At 42.8% G+C, this 25,541-nt stretch overlaps 1 protein-coding gene across 2 annotated transcripts in view; it reads right to left on the bottom strand.

Annotated features, from left to right (window-relative positions):
* cacna2d2a (calcium channel, voltage-dependent, alpha 2/delta subunit 2a) overlaps positions 1 to 25,541 on the bottom strand; it is a 102,718-nt gene that overhangs the window by 3,001 nt on the left and 74,176 nt on the right. The window contains exons 7-38 of one of the 2 annotated variants that reach the window (XM_037251057.1): positions 25,056 to 25,187; positions 24,785 to 24,842; positions 16,035 to 16,085; positions 15,323 to 15,422; positions 14,072 to 14,233; positions 12,975 to 13,085; positions 12,051 to 12,129; positions 10,943 to 10,992; positions 8,802 to 8,891; positions 8,654 to 8,722; positions 8,015 to 8,089; positions 7,649 to 7,723; positions 7,496 to 7,567; positions 7,262 to 7,333; positions 7,082 to 7,143; positions 6,752 to 6,828; positions 5,066 to 5,080; positions 3,532 to 3,592; positions 3,153 to 3,250; positions 2,594 to 2,684; positions 2,428 to 2,490; positions 2,204 to 2,307; positions 2,037 to 2,135; positions 1,866 to 1,957; positions 1,696 to 1,743; positions 1,554 to 1,625; positions 1,331 to 1,483; positions 1,187 to 1,239; positions 878 to 933; positions 540 to 663; positions 364 to 473; positions 205 to 287 (exon numbers count right to left, since the gene is read on the bottom strand). In XM_037251057.1, coding sequence (XP_037106952.1) covers positions 205 to 287; positions 364 to 473; positions 540 to 663; positions 878 to 933; positions 1,187 to 1,239; positions 1,331 to 1,483; positions 1,554 to 1,625; positions 1,696 to 1,743; positions 1,866 to 1,957; positions 2,037 to 2,135; positions 2,204 to 2,307; positions 2,428 to 2,490; positions 2,594 to 2,684; positions 3,153 to 3,250; positions 3,532 to 3,592; positions 5,066 to 5,080; positions 6,752 to 6,828; positions 7,082 to 7,143; positions 7,262 to 7,333; positions 7,496 to 7,567; positions 7,649 to 7,723; positions 8,015 to 8,089; positions 8,654 to 8,722; positions 8,802 to 8,891; positions 10,943 to 10,992; positions 12,051 to 12,129; positions 12,975 to 13,085; positions 14,072 to 14,233; positions 15,323 to 15,422; positions 16,035 to 16,085; positions 24,785 to 24,842; positions 25,056 to 25,187 — 2,657 coding nt within the window. The remainder of the gene's footprint in view (positions 1 to 204; positions 288 to 363; positions 474 to 539; positions 664 to 877; positions 934 to 1,186; positions 1,240 to 1,330; positions 1,484 to 1,553; positions 1,626 to 1,695; positions 1,744 to 1,865; positions 1,958 to 2,036; positions 2,136 to 2,203; positions 2,308 to 2,427; positions 2,491 to 2,593; positions 2,685 to 3,152; positions 3,251 to 3,531; positions 3,593 to 5,065; positions 5,081 to 6,751; positions 6,829 to 7,081; positions 7,144 to 7,261; positions 7,334 to 7,495; positions 7,568 to 7,648; positions 7,724 to 8,014; positions 8,090 to 8,653; positions 8,723 to 8,801; positions 8,892 to 10,942; positions 10,993 to 12,050; positions 12,130 to 12,974; positions 13,086 to 14,071; positions 14,234 to 15,322; positions 15,423 to 16,034; positions 16,086 to 24,784; positions 24,843 to 25,055; positions 25,188 to 25,541) is intronic. The other variant, XM_037251058.1, reaches the window with a different exon arrangement.

The raw sequence follows: 25,541 nt of genomic DNA on the forward strand, positions 1-25,541 counted from the left end.
GGGAAATTGAATTACAATGTTGTAAAGATGACGAGTTCGGATTTTTCATGTTGACTGGTGTGTCCATAAACATACATTTTTCCCCATAATTGCTCAATTGTAATTCAGCTCTAAATATAATTTGTTTGGGTTTTGTTAGTTTCTTGTTCTGTATTCATGAACTATTTGGAATCCAAATTACAAAAATGCTGACATGCTGCTTACCGTGTTGTTGTAGTCAAAACAGGTGGAGGGTCCTTTCCTATAGCGCGCCACTGTCATTTCTTCACACGGGTTCTCCTCCATAACTGGAAATAAGCCATTACGGAAAAAAACCCACAGCGATTTTTGACACATCAAAGACGTTGTCGCACCAGAGGATACACTCCACCTCCTCCTGGGACAGCTTTTCAATCTCGCAGCCATTGCAGGGCATCTTCTCGGCCACCACAAACAACAGGTTGGTGTTGTTTAACCTCTTGGCATGGATCAGCCTACACAGAATACAGTGCACTTGATGAAGTTGCGTCCTTCTTGACTGTGTGTGTGTGTGCGTCTACCTGGAGCAGTTGCCACAGTCCTGCAGCATGTTGAAGGAGCTGCTCAAGTTGCCCAGGTAGTACTGAGTCTGGATCATGACACAACTCCTATCCCTGGAGTCCAGTCCTTCAGCGCCCACCTCATCTGCGGGTGCCATTGGAAACACACACACACAAATATGGATCTACTCACAAAGTTACTGGAGTTTAATTGGAAATTTTGTTTAGTGTGTGCTGTGTTGGTCATCCTGAGTATACCACACACAGATAACTGGCACTTCTTAGAACACATTTGTCAGACTTTTTTTTCCTTCCCCTCATCAGATATGTGGTCTCACATTTTGAAAATCGGCACCCACCTGTGACAAACCAGCTGTGATAAGCCAGCCCATACATGATCTGCTGGAACAAGGACCTGAAGACAAGAAGGGACCAATATGTGTATTTTGCAGTCACTAGGACAAAGCATTAAGTACGTAAGCAGCATATGAAATTCAGCTATTACAAAAAATATAATAAAAAATATAAAATATGTCCCCTTGAACAAGATGTTTATCATTGGTGCTGTAATTTACAGTGGTGTAGAACTGCACTACAGTACTTTCTGATATTACCACAAGGTGGAGGTGCACCTTATAACGGCCAGGTATATAATCATGAAGCCTCACCATGCGGCTGCAGATGTCCACCAAGCCAGGTTGACAAAATCTGCAATCGTGGGCTGTGGATGTGACAATCAATACATTTAAAATATATGCAGCGGTGCCTCAAGATCCAAGTGACCTGTTGTGTTTAAAATATATTTTTAGTACCACAAAGACTCCTCTCCGTGCCGCTCCGGCCTCACTGTTGGGCATGCGCTCGCACACCGACTGGTAGTCGAACGACTGCTTGCGGTAGTAGAAGGAGTTGTTGTAGAGCGCATACATCAGGGATGAGTCCACGTCGCTGAAGAACATGCCCACCTGCGGGAGAACACAAGAAGTCATGACAGAGGGGTTCAAATTAACCACTCGTGACGGGTCAAAACGCCACCTTATTCCAGTCATCCTTCTGGTTGGACATGATGAGGAAGCCACCATCGTCGATTAGGTAACACAGGAGGTCCTGCGGGGGAAAAACAATAAATGGACTGAGCTGGAGTGAAACACATGGAAAGAGTAAAATGGACACTCACGTCATTGTTGGCCTCACAGTCCATCTCGCAGACCCTGTTTGGCCCACACTGACGCAAACACAAAAGAAGAAGGAACAAAATGGGGACGCTATTGCGATCAAGGTACACCCTGGACTGGTCGCCAATTTTTTTTTTTTGGCACCCTACTCAATATTTAACCATTTGCTTACCGTGTTAGGGCCTTGGCGGTTGTCTGTGTGGTTACTGGCAAGAATCTTGAACTTATCCACCCAAGCTTCGAGATCCAGTTTCACTCCGACAACTGACAAATGAGCAAACAAAACAAGACCAGCTTACTCTAAGTATGTTCAAAATGAAAGCCACGTTGCTCGGGAACGCACCCGCCGGTTTGATAGTCTTCCCCCCGACGGTGATGTCCACCGCCGAGCTGACCAGGATCCCAATGGTGTCATTCTCCGGGTTGAGCAGCTCGTCTCGGGCTGAGAGACAAACAAAAGTGTGAGGAAACAAAAAGAGCGGGCTCGGCGCCCAGAGGAGCATCATTCACCTGTACGATAAGGCGCTCTGAAAATGTAGCCCTTGTTGTCGAGACTGCGGCGGTAATAGCTGGCGTTAAACGGCTCGGGGTCTTCCTCCCAGCTTTCCGCAGCCCTGACATTTTAAGAGAGAGCTGTAAATCTCCCCGCTACTGCTGTGCTTGTTTCTTATCAAAGTGATTAGGCTTTAAAAGGGAGGCATGAAAAACACAGTCTTGATAAGAACGACTCTTACTTGTTGGGAAACACTCGTGTGATTCCTCCATCTGTGGCAGCGAATACAGCCAGAAAACCGTACCTTCAAACACAAAGGAATGTTAAAATGGACAGATTTTTTTTAATTTTTTTATTTTTTATCTGCCTACGTCTGAAAGAGTCTGAACGAGGTATCGTGCACTCACGTGTTCAAGTCTTTATTCTTCCACACTTTGTCCACCAGCTGCCTGATGATGCCCGTGTCCAGGATCAGGTTGTGAAGCAGCAAATTGTCGCCTGAACAGGGCGACAAATATTAACACATGAATACCAAGTGGCCAATCTTATTGTTTCCTGAAGGGGAGGGGGGGGGGGGATCTCAGTGGGCTTTTGTTTTATTAGGTGTGGAGCCCTACCGCACAAGTGATAATGGAATTTCAGGCTTTAGACACTCAAGAGATTTAGTAGGAGGAAATTTTTTTTTGGGCAAATTTGTAAACAATGTGAAACAAAGACCAGCGTACTCATGAAAGCAACTGCACAAATGTACTAAAAAAATGGTGTCCACAAATATGTCCAATATTCACAATCCCAAATCTTCTTTTGTTTACTTTCCAGGTGTATGGATGGTGATTTATTTTTATAAGCCTAGTAAACGGTGAATGTAGGCAATTATAAAACAACTTGGGGGTTGGAGTCAACGACTTGGTCCCTTGACTAGTTAAACTTTCAGTTAAAAATATCGCAAATGCAAAATCAACTGACATTGCTTGGAGTCGGGCGTCACTTTCTCCATAAGGGCGATGAAGTTGAGCAGGAATTCCGTGTTATTGCTTGACAACTCCAGATCGTTGCAGTATTCCCTGAGAAGGAATAAAACCAAACAAAAAAATGAAAACTGCTCCAACCTGTCTGACGTTTTGAAAGTCCCAAGCCAAATCATGCAGCATCACAGAAGTGGCAGCATGCGTGGAGGGTTGTACTTGGTGACGGTGAACTCTGATGACACAAAAGCCAAGTTCCAACATCACTCATCAGTGACAATGAAAACACTATAATGCAACACACGCACACACACAAACACACAAAATTCCTGGACGAGATGTGGCGTAATGACAACGAGGAGCGTTCCACACAAGGCTACCTGGGAGCAATGAATATATGTCCTTCAGACTCAAAACTGTTTGGCAGCAGTGACTCAAAATCTGAAACAGAAAGGGGGAAGATTATCCGGGAAGGGGGCTGAGAAAGTGAGGGACTTGCAGCTGTTCGGGGGACGGAGGGCGGGTGAACACAACGGGACTTTTACCATAGCAGCGTTGAGGAATCATGGGAAACACTAGCGTTAGCCAATATGGTGCCTCAAACAGAACCTGACCTTAATGGATGAACTTTTTTGTTTTTTGTCATCATGATCAAACTTAACAGCATTTGAGATGTCTGAGAAGTGACTTGACTCAACGTGGCGTCAGGAAGCGACTTCTCAGACCCGCACGTAGTTGCAGCGAGCGCTGTCAAAAGGTCAGGCAGGCATCAACGTGGCCAACTCTTGCAAGGGTCCTGATGAAGGTGTGGTCGCCCCTCAGACTGCCAGGGCAGGGGGGCTCGGAAGGACACGTAATGGCAGGAGATGCATTGCATTGTGAAGGGCATGTTGAAGGGCAACGCTAAGCAAAGTTGATTCATTAAATCTCATGTTGTCACACTCAAGGTTTCGCTCTGTCAATGGGGTGCCCAGGTAGTCTCCGCCCACAATGCCGTGCATCATCCCAAGGTCGGGGTTCGCTTAGGAAGCGTTGGCCCGTGCGCCTGGCGGTCTGAGGGGTGAGTCAGGGGTGTGACAGAAAGGGTGAGGGGGACAAGCTGATGAGACAGGGGTTGTAGAGAGGGACGACACAGGAGCTGACATCTGAGACGTGGGCCGGGACACAGATCAGCTTTGGAGGAAGCCTGTGCTCAACCACAGTCCTACTTGGAGACCGATGCTAATGCTTAGTACGTACTTGTATATATTGCTTATACTGCTTTCTGCCCACATTGGAGCGCTTAGGCAAAATATTAGCAATTCCATAAACTATATTTATCTCTAATAGAAATGTGATGAGATACATTTAACACTGAGCAAATTATCTTTATAAAGTTTATTATACAGAACTTGTCATGGACCATATCAGACTGTTACACTGTATCTAATAAGCTGTCCAATATTAACTACTGTATTTGCGGAGGTCAACAATCTAGCTGCTGTATTGCTAATTTGTGGACATTGATATTAGAATGAACATTTACAGATTAGTGACGCCGTAAGAAATACACAGACAGGTAAGGGAGAAGAGGATGCAAAGAAAAGGTGAAAGACAGACAGGAGGAAAGGAGCCATCCACAGAAGGAGCATGAACATCTGTCTTCACGTTCAGTGCGTCGGCAGCAGAGGTGAACTGAGAACTGAGCTTTTATCATCATGTCACGAAGGGTAGGGGCTGAGGTTAAAAGAAGAAGAAGAGGGTCCTAGGGGCAAAAACAGGCAGGCAGACAAGGGGAGCCAGAAGTTAGGAGAGAGAGAGGTGGTGGGAGTGGTGGAGGGAAGGGGGTGGGTTCAGGATGAGGAAGGAAGCAGGAGGCAGGAGGAGGAGGAAGTCGAGGAAGAGGGAACGTGGACCAAGATGGAGTATACTTGCCCTGGATGTATGACACTGTGTGGATCCATCAGAGAAGGAGCAAGAAAAGAAACAGGGGGTCGGGTAGGAAGGGGTTTTGAGGGGAGGGGATCACAAACAATATTTTATTCAATTTATTGCTTGAATAAAAATATTGTGTTCTTGAAAGAAAAAAATAAACTATTGAAATCATACAACACAAAGCGGGATGCACACATACTTGGCCTGATTTTAACGTTCACGATTCATGTCGGCAGATTATCGGATTATCCAACAATTATCCTGATCGTGTTTCTTGAGGTGTGGCGAGTAGAAAATGATTTTCATAACAAAAATGTGTTTAATGTGCCCCCTACTAGTCTAACCACGGCATTCAGATTGTTATTGTGTTTGTGGAATACGAATTATGCAAATGATTCCATTCTTTTCCTCCCTCTCAGTGGACTGCCATTTTGGCTAATAGCGCCCTCTGCTGTCGACTCAAAGTGATGTCACAGCTGCCCTTGGGCACGCATTATAAAAGTCATGAGATCAAACCAGAAAACAAGTGAGCATAATACAGCATTTAGACTAGTGGGGGCACAAAATGCATATTCTTGCTATTAAAATGTTGACATTGATTATCAATTATCATTATGGAATATCTCTGAAAAGATGATCCTGAACGATTATCACGTGGTGTGCGTTAAGAATAATTTTCCTTCCTTGATCTGCTCTAAAAACATTCAGGGCTGGAAATGTCAACCAATTACAAAAGGATATATATTTTTTATTATTTATTCGTATTATTTATGATTGTATTTCCCAGCTGTATAGATGCCTCGTGGCACCGTATCAAAGTGTTTTTCCTCTGATTTTAAACATTGCTGAAGATATTAAAATGAATATGCGTGTACCCCGCTGAAAAGAAATAAAGACCAAATATCTTATTTGCTGGAGCAAATGAGAAAGACAGAAAAAAAGGACACAATTATTATGGGAAAATATCAAGAGGAAGTACAACAAAGAAAGAATGAGAAAGACAACAATGTGTCCCCATTCGGACCCACAAAACCCAAACTCCCACAAATGAGCAGCCCGGCACTCGAGCCTTGTGGGAGTTTATGTGCTGAATGATTCCAAAGCTCACACGCAAGTAAACAATGTAACACATACAACAGAAGGCAAAGAAAATCATAGAAGGCATCAAAAGGAGGTGAAAAGCATGCGTGTTTTCACAACTCTCCCCCCCACCACAATAGTGGAACACATACGCTTCAGAATCATTTCTCGGTGGAGAAGAGGCGAGAGCATTTGGCAAGGAAATCATAATAAATAAAAAATAATAGCACAAAGTCACCATTATTTTCACCGGGCGTCACATAGCTTTCACCTTTCTGTCTCTTCAGTTCGTTTTTTTTCTTCAGCCGAAGCGAAGAAAAAACATCACCGTTTTTTTTTTTTTTTTAACAGCACAGCATGGAGACAGGAGGAAGGAAGGGTGAGGAAGAAGGGATACTCAGATTGGATCCAACCTATCAAGGAGCATCGAGAGGAAGAGGAGGAGGACGAGGGAGAGAAAGGCGAGTCGCTCCGTTCCCTACAATGATGTTGGAGACCTCGCTGGATAAAGTCCCATGTGAACGACCGAGCGAGAGTGGGAAGAGAACCCAGCGAGAAAGAGAGAGAGAAGAAGGGTGGTCCCATTGGTGGTGAGAGGGTACTTACACTGCACCTGCAGGATTTGGTCACTAAGGTTGGCTTTGATGTGGTTCTCGCTATATGTTGGCAGCACCAACCCTAGACTGAGATGCACAAATATTAGAAACACACAAAAGCACACTGCACGGAGAAGTTACCAGAATTGCATTAGCACAGATTAGCTCTAACGTCTGATATTTGTTATAGTTTTTTTTTTGGACACTCGAGACTCAACATGTAGCCTTCCCCTGCCGCTAATGTTCATGGTAACAAAAGCTGTCCTCAGCTTCGTAGCGGGAGGCTCATTTCTACCGATTCCCAAAAGGTCAGCCCAGTATAAATAAATGGCCTGGCTACCTGTAGTCCGTGCCCTCCACCGGTGTCCACGTGTACGTACGCACGGCCTCGTCAATGTACTTCTGCGGATAAACACAGCACGGTGTCACATGGTGTCCCGCCCACCGTAATTGGCGGAAAAGGCATTAATGATGGAACTGCTTTAAAACATGAGCGAGTCTCGGCGTATTGACGACTTGCCTCATCAACCGACTTAATGAGCGTCTTGATTTTCCTCTGCCCGGATTTGCCATCAATCATTTGTTTCCGGATCTGAGGAGGAACGGAGAGAGAGACGATGTTTAAAACTGCAAAATATATCAACCAAAATTTATTATTTTAACGGGTCAAAATATGTGCTGGACATACAGTGAAATGCTGAAATGCAATGAAATGTGAAAAAATGACATTATGAATGACGCATATTGCTCTTACCTCCTCCTTGTTGCTGTCCTCCAATTCCGCGTCGAGGAAGTCCAGAGTGACGGGCTCCCTGAAGTTGATGATCTGCTCGTGGGCACAAATGCGTTAAAATAAATAAACCATCCAATCGAGATTCTGCAGTTCCATCGACGCACACACACACACCTTCGGTCTCAGGTTGGGATGTAGCAGCACATAACCGTTGGGATCAGTCGCAAAAGTGTAACCATTGGCCCCAAGCTGCGTGACCCAAAAAAGGTGATGACATCATCATCCACGTGTAAAGACATATAGTACATTACTGTTACTACAATTTGCTTTTATAGGTGAACTCAATTGACTTTTTTTTGCACAACTTGCTGTTCTGTAACCATTTTGTTGTGACGTTTGCTTTTGAACTCCTTGTTAGAGAACAGAAAGTTGAGCATAAAAACAAATCCAAACAATGAACAGTTAAATTAAGTTCACCTCTTTATTCCTAACGTTTGTGAGTAATCTATACTAAAGTATTTAGGTGTCCATCATGCTCACTCTATACGTGGGTGTCTTCTTTTTGATCTCGTTGATTGCGATGTCCACACCCATGACTCCGAGGATGAGCTGGTTCTATATAGGGCAGAACACACTCAGTATTAGACTGAGCCTGAAGAAGCTTTTCTAAGTTATCGCTACGGGCCACTATCTGATTAGCACCTACTTTCGCTCTTATCATTTTTATCTGCTTTATGCTCCGGTGATAAGCTCAAAGTAAATACTGGGCTTAAGGATGCTGAAAGACGCATTCAAAGTGCCGTCTGGGTGATAACAGTAACGAGAAGGTTGTTTGGAATGACAGCTATTGCCTCAGGGAGGCGCTGTTAGCCTGGAGCACAACAACCGCTGGCACTTTAAGGCTGGAGTTCATACCCCCCCCAAAAGTAGTCTATGTTTTAAGAAAGGCAGGTAGAAATGTAGTTAAGTAAGTAGGTTGGAAGAAAGTAATGTGCCGTATGTAGGTAAGTTGCATATCGGTTAGTAGTTAAGTAGGACTAGGGAGGAAACTGAAGCAGATGGATTAATCATTCTGAGAGGAATAAAATGTATCGGCACAGTTTTAAGCGAATGGGAAAAATTTAATTTTGTGAAATTTTTTTTAATCCAATTTTTATCTAAGCTTAATGTCATGTGTACCTGCGCGCTTGAGTTATCTGCAGTGAGGTTGAAGACCGGCATGGTCCCTGTGATTACCAGACCCAAACCCTAGCACAACAAAATGGAACACCATCAACAAAGTCATGAATTCATCTTAAGATTCTTTCTCTGTGTGTTTTGCCCTCACCAAAGCATCCTGGTAGACATTGGTCCACTGGACCTGCTTGGCTTTAGACCCGGCCAGCACCATGGGTCGCCCCAGGACATCCAGGTACTCCTGAGATCACAGTAAAAACACAGCAGCACAGCGGTAAAACACACACGCTTGACTTTTATAGAGCTCGCCTTGGCGTTAAAACAAAACAGCCTTCGAATATCCATAAAACCAGAAGGGCTTCTTTGCCGGGTAGCCACATAAAGCAGTGGGTCATCGACAGCGCAAAGCTTCAACAAGCCACTCAAGGCTACAGTTCATCATTATGAGGGAGCTATTAAAAACACATTAAGGCATGATGTGCAAACAGGGCCAGCCATTTTCCCCAGAGGCTCGAATGTCAACGCTGCTGGCATTGTGACAAAAGTCCCGCGGTGATTGTGAATTGAGGTGAGATGTTAGGAATAGAACTGCTGTCATATGTGGAGCTGTCCTTTTTAACAAACCCAGTCAGTGGAAAAGTGGACATTTTGTTGGGTTGTATACATATGCAGTGGTGTCTTGTTATATTGCATTCTATAAAAAGACATACGGTTCAATAGATTCCATAGACAAGATGGTGAAACTAGCGTTGGCTTTGTGATACCCACCGAAATTATAGTCCTGATATAGAACAACAGCAAAAAAACAGCATTTTTTTCCATGATACAATAAATGCAAACAAAAGAAATATGATTGTAAATTTTGACCTTTGCGCACATTGAAATACATGTGAGCGTCATTTCCGAGCACACGCCTGTTTCGGCGTCAAGCTCCTGACTGTTTGCTTTCATCGGCCGGACGGCGAGACGCTGACAGGCGTAACCTATTCTATTATTAGCTCGATAAAAGTCCGCTTAAACGCGCCACGGGGAGATATTCCATCAGGACAGTGACAGTCAGACCTTTTCACGGGATATAGGGGAAATTTTACGCCTGGCTAGAACAATCTAAGGCACATAAAAATCATAGCGAGCACAAATTTGTCGCGCAAAGGAGCAAGAGCCGTATAAAGTCACAGCAGCCATGCTCGGTGATTAGCGGCCATTATCTCCATAATATCTTACATCACGCCAGGAAGTCTACGAGGGCAAAGATAGGACTCTGAGAATAATGCTCATGTTTGATTGACACTGGCAGAGAGGTATTGATAGATGCTCGTAACCTGCAGCTCAGTGGCCTAGTGGTAGAGTGTCCGCCCTGAGACTGGAAGGTTGTGGGTTCAAACCCCGGCCGGGTCATACCAAAGACTATAAAAATGGGACCCATTGCCTCCCTGCTTGGCACTCAGCATTAAGGGTTGGAATTGGGGGGTTAGATCACCAACTGATTCCCGAGCGCGGCACCGCTGCTGCTCACTGCTCCCCTCTCCCCCAGGGGATGGATTAAAATCACATGGGGATGGGTTAAATGCAGAGGACAAATTTCACCACACCCAGGTGTGTGTGTGACGATCATTGGGACTTTAATCTTTAATCTTTTTTTTTTTTAATAATCGGGCTTCCTGTTATAATAGATACCGAATTTTGTGTTGATTGTTAAAACTGGTGTCGACTATTATTATTATTATCATAAGGCATTTTTAACTTTAGGATAATCCACAAAATAGTGGATAAAAAAAAAAAAAGGAAATAATAGAGTTTCACGATTTAATTTCGCCAATCTAGGCTAATACCTGCGTCTCATTTGGGTGAATTCGCTAGTAGAGGGCAGTCAAATTGCAAAATGTGGAATTTGCCCTAGAATGACAAAGTGTATTTATTTGTGGGAATAGTGAATTCCAAGATTAAGATTAATTTCTAGCTGTCTTGGCGTTGGTGCGCGAGTCCAGCTACAGCTGCAATGAGCTTCTCCACAGGGCCCTCCATGCCTCAAGCGAGCGAGAGGGAACCCGCAGTGTGTGCAAAGGGGTGAAAGAAAAGATTCTCATCAAAGAGAAGTCAGAGCCTAATTTATGTGAATCACCATAGCTCCCCTTGTAAAGTCATCCACCTGAGAAGACTTTGTGTTATAAAGCGCCCTGAGGCATATCAGCGTCCCGTAACCATTGAGGGGAACGCAGCAGCAAATGAGCCTCTTCAAAAGTCATCTTCATTCATTTTCATGAAGTACTGTTGTAATCTTGTAAATCTCACCTGGGTGTTGATTCGGATGGCTCCGATCGATGGGATTTCAAAGTAGTAACCTAAAAATAAAAAGAAGACATGAATACTAGTCACACGGTAAGCTCAACCACAATATCGAGTCAAAGAATTGGGTTCCAGACATACTGCATAAAAGTTGAGCCTCTTTCTGAATTTCACTGCGTTGAATTTCAATTCTAGCATAAGCGTAAACAAATGCTAATTTAAAATTTGCTTTTATTCCATCTGTAAAAAAAAAAAAGGCCATATAACCAGATGTCTGCAAAAGATTATTCTGAGCGATTATCCTGTGATGTGTGGCTTGTGTGTGTCCAGAAGTTAAAACTCGGAAAGTGTGTACGCTACTTTACTGTATCAGCTATGTGCAAGACACAGACATTGGTCAGCTTGTATGTCAAGAATCTGCCTCTGTTGGAGTCAGATAGCAAAATAAGTCGTGAAGAGACGCGCCCGTCTGTGCTATTGTTTTATGTTGGCGCAGACATTAGTGGCGCGCTAATCGCTCCGGAGGTGAAAAGCCAAGCAATCGTAATCCTTGGCACTGGGCTCAGCCTGACACGGAGATGACAAGCTAATAACCCTGGAGCCAGACACCGTTCCTGCTAATTAATAATGTCTGACGTGATATGTCTGAAGTTTCCCAAGACTTCATAAAGGAGCTTTGAGAATAAGTCGAGACAAACAAGACACGTCAAAGGGAGAACATTTAAAAATATCTGAGCTGAGAGGAAAGAAGGTCTACTTTGGAGTAGTCAGAAGTACAACTTTCTTCGTTACTAAAGTTTAAACTTGATTGCTATTAAAAGCTTGTAGATAATGCATTCATAGTTAAATCACATTGTGCAAATTAAAGGTAAATACTAATTCACGATCAATCGCCACCATCGTAAATCTGGGTATAAAATCAGTAGCCAACATTAATCGGTACCCAAGACAAAGCTCACAATAAAATAAAATAAATTACACCTTCTGATAATTAAAACAATAAATCAAATATGTCGCTTTTCTAACCATTCATAAGATGGGAGGGTCTTTGCGTGAATCTCTGAATCTAGAATCAATTCCTAAGAACATTTCATGAGATAGACTCCATATGTACCTTTGTTGGCACAAGCGATCCACTGCAGTGGGGTGACGTCATAATTATGCTGACCCACAGAGAAAGTGAACACACGCACCTGCAGGGAGAAAATATCTGCAGTTGAAGATAAATGATCAAAATACATATATATCAAACTTGGAACCATTCATATTTGTATGATACTCTACTGTGTCAGTAACATAAAGGTTGTTCAAGAAAGCAGTCAGGTTGCAGGTTGACAAAGTTGCTCAATATTATCATATAAACACTTTATAATATATATTATATATATTATTATATAAACAAATATTATTATTATAAATAAATGTCGGCTGAATGATTTTTCTTTTCCCATTAAAATACACCAATTTTCACCAGGATACACATACTTGGAATGAAATAAAAAAAGGCATATTGAAGCCCCCCAAAAGGCAAAATAATATTCAACAGTAAATCCAAGAGTCTTTTTTGCTAAATATGTACAGAAAGATACCTTAGGATCCAACACACCTGAATAGAAAGCATTAGCTTTGCTGTCATGTGCCACAAACACACAAATGTGGAGTGCGATTAGATTAGCCTACAAGACGCCTCTTGCGCGGCTGCATCACAAAGAACCGCGGCAGCGCTTGTCGGAATACAGATTATTACTGTATGACAGTATAGCTGTCGGTGCACAAGTAGATAGTAATGGATAGCGGGATAAATGGGAGGCCGGGAACACAGCCGCCGACTATTGGCTGTAATTTTTTTTTTAACAGGCTTTTGGTGATAAAGCAGCTAATTAGTTAGCGGGTCAAAGCTGTTAACACCGACGGCGATAGCGAACGAGACAAGCCAAGACAAACACAAACGACAAAGCCGGGGAATAATCGACTCGTGTGCCGATGACGCAAGGTCAGAGCATAGAGACATTCAGGTGCACCACGTGAGATTCCTGACCGTTTTGTTGGGCCAGTTGTACTTCTCGAAGATTTCCTGCGCTCGATCCTCGCCGCCGTCTGTAAACATCATGATCATCTTGTTGCAGTTGGCCCTCGGAGCGCTGCTCTCCTGTGTCCAGGAAAGTAAGAAATGCAGTTGAGGTGATTCAAAAAGATTATTCAAAATCTGAAATGCGTTAATCTGAAAAATCTGCAATGCACTGAATCCACAAAGACCAAAGAGACCACTTTGTAAGCACAGTTTCCGCATCATTTTTGTTCTTAACATTGGATTTAGTCGCAGCCATACTTGTGCCTGTGCAGCAGCTGCCATAGACTCCGTTGCCAGCCATCTGACAAGCCCCTAATAATGATAAATAATATCGCCACAATTACATATTTGATAGGGCTTCTGCTACCAGTCATAAGAGCAACGATGCTGCAGACAGCTATTAAAAGGGCCATTTTTATTTCTTGCAGTAGAAGCGTGTGTGTGTGCGTGTGTGAGAATAAGCCACACTTGGCTGTGTGCCTCCAAGCCAGCAGAGGAATATAAAGAGAGGCTGATCTCTGCTGGGCCGAGCTCATCAATCATCCCATCGGAGCCCATTAGGGTGTTGGCTGGCTGGAGTACACGGCAACATGGGGTGGTGGTGGTGGTGTGTGTGTGTGTGGGGGGGGGGGGGGGTTGCACCTGTGTCACCGACATAGCGATGAATAAAGACACACACAAAGGATGTGAGCATCACTGTACTTCAAAATCAGTTAGAACTGATTTGTCTGCGGTAATATGCTTTTATGACTGCGGATAGGCCGCGCAGTGGACTCGTGAATGATTGTCAATATGTATCCTGTGACCGATTGGCAGTGAATCTAGGGTGGACCCCCGCTTCTCTCATCCAATAGACAACTGGGAATGATTTCAACTCACCTGCAAACCAATGGCAAGCTCGACAATTTTTTAAATGTCCAAACTGATTTTAAATTTAGAGTAGCATGCAAACATACAAACCATATTTACATTTTTTGTACATTGACGGGAATTTTTTTTAACAAATGTTTTTTTGTTGCACTGCTCGGTTTGGAACAGTTGCATCTAATCTTTGTCACACTTACGTTGAGAAGCTGCTCAAAGGCAAACGTGAAGCCAGACTTATAGTCAGTGGTTCCTTTGGCTTGCATGTGCATGACGGCTTCCTTGAAGATTTTCTTGTTGCGCACGTTGGCTTGGACCAAAGTCCTAAAGCAGGGCACCACAGCGTCCGCCTCATCATTAAACTGCATGAGAGGAAAGAACACAAAGATAAGACCAAAACAGCATCTGTCGCTGTGCGCGAGTGTGTACGGCAACATGGCCGCAGACGTGGGCGTGTGTGCAGATGCAGGCTGACCTGCGACTCTCAGGCTGGCAGTAAACGCTGGTAATTACAACTTTGCAAGCAAAGAACAGGTGCACCTCAACTCGTAACAAAACACCAAAGAGAAACTCAGCCAAGGTAATATAATGGGCCTCATCTCATCCAGACAATTATCCTTTAGCTATATACATTTGCACGTTGAGTTCATATTTGGGCTAGTGAGTAAATTTGCACTTTTGGAACCAACAAAAAATGTTTTTTGTTGTACTCCAAAAAATATATGGCAATGAAAAACGCAAGTTTTGCTGCTTTTTTTTGCGTCAATTCAAGTCTGGTGGGCGTGCCGCGGCCATCTGGCAGTTAATAAGTGGCCTCACTGGTGCAATACTATGTACATCTATAGCTTAATGGCTCATTTAAGCATCAGATTAACTACCTACAAAACCAAATAAAGTGATAAAATTAATGTCTATTTTCAGCTAATTAAAAAGCTGTTCTTTTCTCACATAATACAACTACTGTATTTTTACATTTATTTCCTATGTGATTGCATTTTTTTCTTTACAGATGGCAGGAATCAGAAGCCCCCCCCGCAATATTATTATGCTCATTTTGTGCAGATTTGGCAGCATACAGTGGATAAATGCAGTGGATTATGGGGGATTACTGGTGGACGTGTCCAAACAGTCACTAAAAAGCAAGCCTATGTATACGTGCGTATCCTGCAAGATAGGATAAATCTGAATACTCATCCTATGTGTTAGTCTGGATAGAAACACTGGCAATGAGCATAGTGAAAGACTGGCGCCGTCCCGTATGGCAAAGTATTATAACAAGTGAAAGTGCAGCGCTTCCTCAGGGAGCAACATAAACTCCCAGCACGCAGCCTGCTTACTACTTCTTACTCGCTTCATTAACACCTGCTTAATGAACATGCCACATATTTTCTTAACGGCTGCCTCCTGTGAGCCTGCATTTGTGTGTTTTGTGTACGTGTGCATCTACTGACTCTGGCTACGTTCACGTAGTCATCGTCCGAGAGTGTATCCAGCATCTTGATGACGGAGGTCTTCATCAGCTTGAGAGTGAGACCGCTGACACTCCCACTCCTGCACAAAGGAAAACACTTTTAGAATAATAAAGAAAGGATTGATGGGTGTCATGATATGAACAATGTTATAAACATTACAGACAGGCTATAAACATGTTAAGACTATGATTACGAATGGAAACCGGAAAAACATTACAAATGGCAGTATTCCAAACAGTTGTTAACATGTTATAAACAGATCATGAACATGTTATAAAAAAATAAACACGCAGGATGCCCACACAATAACCAGGTCATACATCCGTGAACATGAAATAAACAGGTTATAAACATATGACTGTCATTGTAACCTATTTATATCACATTACAAACAACATGATAAAACATGTGTTTTGTTAAACATGAGTTTGTGTGATTGGTAACTAGCAGTGACTTTAGCGAGTAACAGGTTACCACTCGCTATTATAATCTACTGCATTGTTACAGCAGCATTAGGTATTATGGTGTGTAATTTATGAATAACTTATAAAGCATTTACAAATCTGTCTTAAGGGTATGCTTAATGTCAAGTGGGCATCGCTTTTGCTCACCCTTGAGGCTTTGCATGAACCAACAGGTGGCACTAGCGCCCCTTGTGCTTTCTATGAGACAAGGGCAAAGAGATACTCACACATCCACGATGATGACCATGTCCTTTGGAGAGGATGCGCCTTGAATGTACCTGTACAGAAGAAAAATAAAGGACACAAAGGACCTGGCATTTAATTTGTTTCTGTAATCTTTGGGAAAAAGGGAACGTGCGGGAAAAAAAAGAGTCAAAGTTGAAATAGACTGAGCCGCGATAATGCCAGTGACCGCGGCTGAGCCCACTTAAGCTAGAGAACAGTGAAAAAGGCTTATGTGCTTAGCAGACTTAATAGGTGGCGTATGCGGCGCCACTCAAACCAACATGGTTACGGTCCTTTACTCAATAACCAATACTAAAGAAATAGTGGCGGGACATCAAAGGGTACAACAACAACATTTTCTGTGACTAAGATATTTTATCGGCTTCTGGTTAAGTTTGGATGGCTGAGTCTGAAAATGATATACATTTCTTTGAATTAGCTTTATTTTTTTAGATATTTATGACAATTACATTCGATTATTGCTAATATTGTTTAATTCTCAGATTTAGATTATTGGTTTTTGAATTTGTTCTGCAGTGTGAGGGGGAGCATTGTTTTCCCCACCATTTAACCCTGAACACACTTGCTGCTCCATGGGCCACAAACTCCCAAACTGGTCAGTATCCATTTTTCATCTGTCAAAAAAGACTTGACAGAACGTGAGAACGGTCTATCGAAAGTGGCGGGCTGGGAGGGAGTGTACCATGGTTAACTGTGGAATGAACCGTAGTGCACCTTTGAGCCTCCGGGATTTAGAGGTCCCGATTTCCCCATGGCGAATGGGAAAAAACAGATACTTCGATAGACCATGGGTGAATTTAGCAAGACATGCTAACCTTACTGGAGCATACGTAAAAGTATAAAAGTTTAGACTGAAATGTACTTGAGTAGTAAAAAAACCCAAAAACTGCCAGTTATATAACAATACTAGTTGCGATATAACTTGTTGTTATTTGGTAGCTACAATAGCTAGCGCCACTGTTGAGATGACGAGAGTTTGGGCTGGAGGAGTTTGTAAGCTGCACTTAGTGACCGTCTTGGGCAGAGTAATCAGCGGCGCTCTTTTTCTGCTGATTATCAGAGTGGAGGGAAGCCAGACGCCCGCAGGGCCGTAGAGGCTCATTTCTCACGCTCGGCCAAGCTGATACGAGCCCCCCACCGGGCTTGGCCGCTGAACCCCCCCCCCTCCACAAGCCTCTCAAGACTCCACTTACCGGCAGCCGCCACTCCAACCCGAGGCGAGAACTCTCTAACTGTCGTGGAGAGGCCAACCTGGGCCCACTCGGCTAAGAGGCTGTTTGGAGAGTCCGAGATGAACGTTGGCATCAGCACTACGGCCGAATGATTTCGCGACAAGACTGAATTGCAAGTTGGAAGACAGATTCGGACAATGTTCACTATGTACGCCAACATTTGCAAATATGGAAAGTACATCATACCATCCAAACATTAAAAGCTATTTAGTAATGTAAGAACACTTATGAGGCTGTCAGGAAGAACCAACCTTCAATTTTCTAAATTCCCATCAATTCCCGGGAAACGTAATTTTGCAAGTCTAGCATTGAGGTTCGTTAACTGAGTCACAGCAAAGATGTTCGAAACGTAAGCGTGTCGTAGGAGGGAGGCTGTGGGGATCGAGGCAGAATCCAATTATTTTCAATAATAAACGATGCCACATCAAAGGTAGAACTTCCGCGGCTCGGCATGACTGCGTGGTGCACGAAATCAGGTCTGGAACCAGCAGGCCCATCGGCATGCATGACTTTATCATTTTAATTAACCGAAATCTTAATTTAAAGAAAAGGAGAAAGCACGGCGAGGCTTCACTCGCACAGCGGCGACTCGGCTTCTTTTTTTGGGGGGGGGGGCTTGTATGACGGAAACGGTGGTGAGAACATGACCCTCGCCTCAGCCGCCTCGGGCTCTTGGGTGGGAGGCGCCCCAATCCGTAGATAGAGTGCCAATTGATGAAAAACAGAACGCCCGGTGGACCGACTGCAGGATTTCATTAACTTCTACAGTCAGTTCATCTCTCATTGAGCAGAAAGGACTTTTAATGGGAAGTTTTTTGAAAGGGCTAAATGTTAATTATAAGGCAATAGTCATTTGAGGTCATTGCTACCTGCGCCAAATGCTACAATATCACAGCAGACAAATGAATCACTAGGCCACGCCCCTTATAGGCACACAAATATTTTATTTTTTACATTAATAGCTTACAATACAGGTCTCATTTTTAGTTGCAATCAAATTTTCCGCAAATTTTATGAAACAGTTTATTCTCAAGCATATTTGGTCTTTTGCTTTAGTTAGCCTCCCTGCTGCAACATGCTAAAGCTAAAAGATCTTAAATGACAGTATGAAAGACACGGCCTCCAGATGTGTTGTTTCTGCATGAATTCCAGTCAGTAATTACCTCGTAGCTCCAGCGAACCGACGCCATTCTTTCCCTGTCATTACCCAGACTCTTGCGTGCCAAGACCAGGTGACAAGCAGATGGACCTGGCCGATGCTGAATTGAACTGAACCGAACCTCTTGGCCGTAGGCGGTCAGACGCCAGCGACCGGCCCGAGGCCTCGCTGTCAGTTCGCTAAAAGTTACGAATCATTTAACAGGGAGCTGCTCGGCCATATCTGGAGAGGTAGTTTAATAATATCAGACATCTTTAATGGTTCTGTCTATTTACACCGTGAGTACCAGCTTCTTAAACCGGGTCGACACATACCGACAAATTTGAGTATTCCCCCCCCTGTGATCAAAGTTTATCAAAGGCCTGATTCTCAGATGTCGTTGAAAGATTATCCTGACCGATTATCCCGTGGCGTGGGTGTGTTTGAAGTGATTTTTCATTCCAGCAATGCAAAAATGAAAATCTAACAAAGATGAAATGATAAACCAAGGCATCGAGCCAAGCTATTTCTTCTTACAAGTCAACTTCCAAGATCAGTTCCAATTGTGTGTTGTGAGATATTCCCAACAACATTTCGGCATCAGCCTTACAAATGATTGTATATGTGCATGTTTACAATCAAGATAAGAATTATTTTCCACTATAGCGGAACGAGGTAGCACTGCAAGTGAAAGGAGATTAAAAGCAGCGGCGTCCATAATGTATTAAAAAAAAAAAGAAAAAGCAATGAACACAATCACATACTGTCAATTTTGAAGGTGTTTGGCCAAAGCGTCTCATTACAATTCATGATTTTTCTTTTTTTTATCACAGTGTGGTACTGTTCAAATCAATACATTAAGCGCTGCATAGTGGGGTTGTCGCTCTCATGGAAGATTGTGTTTACGCAGCCCGACCCATTCAGCAAAGCGTTGAGCATTCCATTTAAATCGGGGGGAATTATTTGCTACTCACAATACGCGAATGTAAGACACAATTATATGTATATCAATGTTTCTACGCCCGTGACTTGATAAGTGAGCGAGGGCAAAGTTCAAGTTGACTGAACTGAAAGTATCATGCACAAACATAATACGATGCTATGCTACATCCCCCGGGATTAACCAGTAAAAAAAAAAAAAAAAAATCAGACTGCTCAAAATTAGCAAGTTACTACCAAAATGAGCAAAAACAGATAATTACTATTTTTTAAACATGTAAATTTCTCCTGATAAAAACACACTTTTAAAGTATTCCTTAACGCCTGTTTCCAATCTTTTCGGGTCAAGAAACTAAGATCTCACTTGTGCAGTTCTCCAAAGAGGCTATTTATTTGTCACGCTCCCTAAAATGTACACATAAAACAAAAGAGAATTAAACGTGGGCTATTTAAGCATGAAAATGTTCAAACCAAACAACATTACGATGAAAATCTACTCGTTCAGCTAACATATAATGCAAATTGAAATAGACGGGCTCCCAGAAATTAACACTCATGTTACGGTAATTAGAAACCCTCAAATAAACTTCTACTATGACCCCCAAGGAGCCACATTACATATTCGGTTTATTCCTGCTTGATGATTTTATTTTTTTTAATTTTTATTTCGGCAAGTGCACAACACATTTAATTTTTTCCCCCACTATGCTCACTGCAAACCTTATTTGTGGACCTTACTGGAGGCAGAGCAAGGAACGCGTGTCACAATTGTATAGATTTCAACATTAAATGTCAGGCTGGCGGCGTTCACCTTCACGACAACAACACGTGATGTACTATACAACTATGTCGCGGCTTTTATAGAACATCGACTGTGTCCACTAGAATAATGTGCAAATTTGCTACGTGGCATGAACACGGATGTGTACGCTATATGCGTGCAGTCTAATCACGTGGCAATGGGAGAAGAGAATTACGATAACACAGTAAGACTACTTTCCAATGGCTGTGTGTCTAAGTCTGTGTGTGTGTTTGCATGGATTTGTGCTGTGCTGATGGGCTTATTATTTTATGGACTGCTGCACTTTTAGTGCTCCTGTGGATGTGGCAGGAGAATAAAGATTGAATTAAGATAAAAATATAGGAGGACGGCGCCTGCAGGAGAAAAGATGTTGTCTGTCGTTTATTTCTCACACTTTGCGTTGATGACTAAGAGTGTTTGTGGACATATTTACATGTTTTTATTTTGGGAATGATGAATCAGGGGCAGTAGAAAATTTGGGGCTTTCACACGTGCATTGGGACACATTGAGGGCAACAACAATTAGTTAGTAAAGGTATGATCGGATTTCTCGGCAAGATTACCCTCATTGATTATCCCGCGTGGTGTGTTTAGGGTGATTCAGTCGGGCCTAAAATTGTGTAGGGGTAGAATTTTTGAAAGCATTTTTCCTCCCTTGCAGTTCAAGTCAGCAAAGGTCAATTTGTCTCAAAATGATTGTGTGTGGCATGTGGCACTTGTTTGTAATGTGTTTGCCACTATTATATACATATGTGTAACCGGTGGTGTTTTACTTTTACAGTGTCAACATGGGAGAGCAAAATACCAACATTCGCTATGTGTGCAAACACTAAAGCAGGTTATTCATTTTAGAGAATTTTTCTTTCCTCAAGTGTATAAATTCCCCTACTGCTTGAAATTCTAGTATAGCAGACACACAGTAAGGTGCATCATCCCATTCAAAGGAAGGTGATCCAATGCAAGGTTTTATAAAATGTCACTGTTGATTGACACGGTCAGATGTATTTATTTAGCGTTACAGTACATGTAATGTTATAGTCGTGCACTGCCCGACATGGGGTCAGCAGAGTGGCAGTTAAGAGAACAGTCAGAGACCGTAATCACACGAGCACGGCCTGACATGGGGTGACATTCGCTCAGCATTGCCGGGTTGCTAGGCAACAGGGAATAGTGATCATCAAAGGCGAACCTATATTGAGAGAAATAATAACAGAGAACCAAATGAAAGGCAGCACTTTAGGGAAGTGGTTAGCACGCCGGCCTCAGTTCTTGCTTGGAATCTTTGGTCAAGCCTTTTGCATGTTCTCCAGCCTTTTCTCAAAATCAAAATTCATATTCAATTTTAATCAGACGTATTGAAGTCTCTAAATTGTTGAATGTGAATGCAAATGGTTGTCCATATGTGCTCCGTGATTGACTGGTGACTACTCTAGGGTGCAAGCAACCAGCTCACCTGCAACTCTAGTCAAGGTAATAGCAGAAAACCAGAGGAGGTGGACGAAAGCAAGGGTACAGGTTGATGACAAGGTGTTCCGCACTTCCCTCACCTTGTCAGCAACACCTATCCCTCCCTTCCTCCCTCTTCCTCTGGCTTCAGGTCGTGTTTCCCCCCATGTCGTGCTGTCAAAAGTGCTGTCGCAGAACACGACATGCTGACAGATCACACAGTAGTCGTTTTGCTTTTTTTCCACTTGTTCACTGATGTAAAGTGTTGTTTGGAACACTGCGTTTTAGCACAGGGGAGACTTTCTCACAGAGCTGATTACAAGTGAATTGGGATTTGTTTTAATCTATACCAGGGGTGTCAAACTTATTTTTGGTACAGGCCACATCGTTTCCTTTGGAGGGCCATTAAAATTGTCAACCCAAATAAATGTATGAACGTGTCATATTAGTTATTGTATCGGCTACACAACAAACTGATGAATAACTAGTTTTCAAAATAGAGACTAATAAATTTTTTTTCAAATATTTAAAACATATGAATGATAATAAAAACTACTAGCAATATCTATTTTACTAAAGTGAAAGCAATGTTATTTTAGTATTGACATATGAATTCGATACACAATTTGTCTTCGTGGGCCACATAAAATGATGTTGCGGGCCGTATCTGGCCCCCGGGCCTTGAGTTTGACACATGTGATCTATACTGTATTATATAGTTAACAAGTTTTTGGGGAGGTCTAGTTCTATGCAAACTCAGTGATCTCCTGTTTGTTTGACCCCAAACAGCCACTCAAGCTGAGACGAGGCGGAAAAGGAGGTCAGGTGCAATCAACATTGCTGTCACTGTTGTGTCCACTTCACTCCGGCCAGTAACCAGGCAACAAGGCAGTGCGCCCGCCGCAAAGTCGATGTGACAGCGTCAGGTGGATTGAGCTTCGTGGACTGGAAGCGTGGATGCCATGCGGCCCGCCGCACCAGCTTGTGCCATAACGTAAACCAGCTGAGTACCACAAAGAAAACAGTTTGCCGCTTTAGAAGCTAAAACTTCTCTGTTATGTGCCGTTGTTTTTATTAACAGGAGACAATGTGTTCTATATTATCGCTGAGTGAGACAACGATGGGTCAGGACAACACTGAATAAAAGTTGTCAACCATAAGTCACTATTAATGCCAAAGACTTTTCATTTATTATTATTTTTTTTAGTTACTTGTTTGATATGTGCCTGCAGTGAGTTAAGAACTCAATAGAGGAAGATGGATGATATAAGCTGTAAATAAATAAATAAATAAATAAATAAATAAATAAAATGATACCAAATAAAATGATAAGATGAAATAATAAAGAATAAAACTCGTACAAAATAAAAGACAACTTAAAATCTTTAATATATAAAATAAAATAATATAAATGTAAAAATGTAATATAAAATAAAAGTAGTTGACAAATATAATACAAAATTAAACAAACAAGAACATGGAATGAAATACAAAATAAAGCAAAGATCAAGTGTACCGTATTTTTTTATTTTTCGTTTTTTCGTTTTTTTCATAGTTTGGGTGAGGGGGCGACTTATACTGAGGAGCGACTTATATGTGAATTTTTTATAAATTTTCAAAATAAAAAAAAACCCAAGTGAAACCGCGATAAACGAACCGCGAAGTAGCAAGGGATTACTGTAATTTGAATTTCAAGTGACGTCAGCAGCGCGGCGCGGCGGTTGTTTACATAAAGGACAAAGATTCGATCACGGGATGACGAAGATGACGAAGGGCCCCACGTACTACCGGCATCATTAGCGGCTTTGTTTGTAAGTGACACGGAAGACGAAGAGTTTGAAGGATTTAATGATTTGGAGTGACACAGAAGGTTTGAAAAACTATTATGGCTTTTACGCACGCCCGGTCCTACTCTACGGAGCTCTCTTTCACCTTCGTGGATGGAAGTCGGGGGCCGGCGCTCGGCCGGGTGGCTGTCCGGGGACGGTGGATGGGGCTCCGACATGGCTTTAACGCACGCCCGGTCCTACTCTACGGAGCTCTCTTTCACCTCCGTGGATGGAAGTCGGGGGCCGGTGCTCGGCCGGGTGGCTGTCCGGGGCAGTGGATGGGGCTCGGACATGGCTTTTACGCACGCCCGGTCCTATTCTATGGAGCTCTCTTCCACCTCCGTGGCTCGAAGTGCCACCTCCGGGGATGGAAGTCCACGCCGCCACACGCCTGGAAGTCGACACCGGTACTTGGGGCTGTGTGGCGGTTAACTATTTATGTTACAGTTATTTGATATATTCTATTTCGTGTAGCAACTTGTATATGTTTTTATCGTTACAGTTCAGTAGTTGTTGGCTCGTTGAACTCTTGTTTTGTTAAATAAAGAGCCGTTTACCAAACCCACGTCTTTCCTTGTACTTTGTTAACGCTACAATATAGTTATATCCTAGATCTGTGGAATAACGACGAGGTTGACGTCAGGGCGCACGCGCGGCGTTGTTGACAAAGGACGAGGAATTTGATCGATGGATTTAATGATTTGGAGTGACACAGATGGTTTGATAATATTATTGCTTATATAATAGTTATTTGATATATAATTTATATATTGTTATATGGGCCTGTGGAATATTTTGAAGTGCAAGCCCCGTCAGCGGCGCGCACCCATTGTTGACATAAAGGACGATCGATGGATTTAATGAATTGGAGTGACACAGATGGTTTTATAATGTGTTATTTATGTAATAGTTTTTTTTAATAACTCTGAATGTTACGTCAGGCCCGTTCTCAGCTCTTTGTTTGTGTTTGTCACGTTAGCATACCTATCGTTTAGCCTGTTGTTGCTCGTTCATGTCTGTTCTTGGTGTTGGATTTTGTCGAATAAATTTCCCCCAAAATGCGACTTATACTCCAGAGCGACTTATATATGTTTTTTTTTCACGTTATTGTGCATTTTATGGCTAATGCGACCTATATTCCAGAGCGACTTTTAGTCCGAAAAATACGGTATTTTAAAGCATGCATTATATACACAATCATATTTGGACCAAGTGGCTGGCCACACCTATATACTCACTTACTGTTCTGTACGCATCTCAATGTTGTTTAAAATGCCTACTTGTTTTCAAGAATTGGCCACGTGTTGACAAAAGACACCGGAAAGCCGATAAAGACACCACTTACCATGGCCTGCGGCGCACGTCGTAGAGGTCAATCTTGTTGGGAGCTCTCCATGGCGTGGCTGAAAAATAAAATGGATGTTGTCCGCTGCACTGTAGGATATTTCACCTCAGATTACATCAAAGTCATAATTTCATTCCCCCTATCCAGTTACCAGTAGTGCCATCTGATAAGAAATTGCTCTGCTGAGGAGCCCGGCGGTCAATTTAAACGTTATCGGGCACTGAGTTATAGGGGCGTACTGTTCTGTCGCTTCACCATCGCCACCACTTACCTGGATAGTAGCGTGTCACGCCCGTGGCACTGCCAAACACCTGCCAGCGGAGGGAGCTGTCATCTCGACGGTTCTCGATGAAAACACGCTCCAGCGCCTGCGTCCAGTTCAACTCGTTTAGGATCACCGGAGCTGAGGACACGACACCATGACATTGCTTGTAAGACTCAATTTAGTAAACAATGAAATTAAAAGAACATTACAATCTTCCGCAATGAATAGAGAGAAACTTCGAGTTGTCTGTGCATATTCATAAATACATAGATAAATAGTTCTCATTTTATAGACTTGCAAAGATTCTAGAATGACCTTGGCGGCCGCATACGTAAGCGCACAAGACGACGATGGCAATCTCGCAGGACATCAGTCTAATCTGGCTGATCTCCGAATGGTCGTTGAGGAGAAATACGAGATTACCTTGGAAGAGGTCGGATGTCACTGGAAGCGTGTGTGTGTGTGTGTGCGCGCGTGCGTGTGTGTGTGTGT

This window comes from Syngnathus acus, chromosome 5 (assembly GCF_901709675.1).
Source record: "Syngnathus acus chromosome 5, fSynAcu1.2, whole genome shotgun sequence".
Classification (NCBI taxonomy): Eukaryota; Metazoa; Chordata; class Actinopteri; order Syngnathiformes; family Syngnathidae; genus Syngnathus; species Syngnathus acus.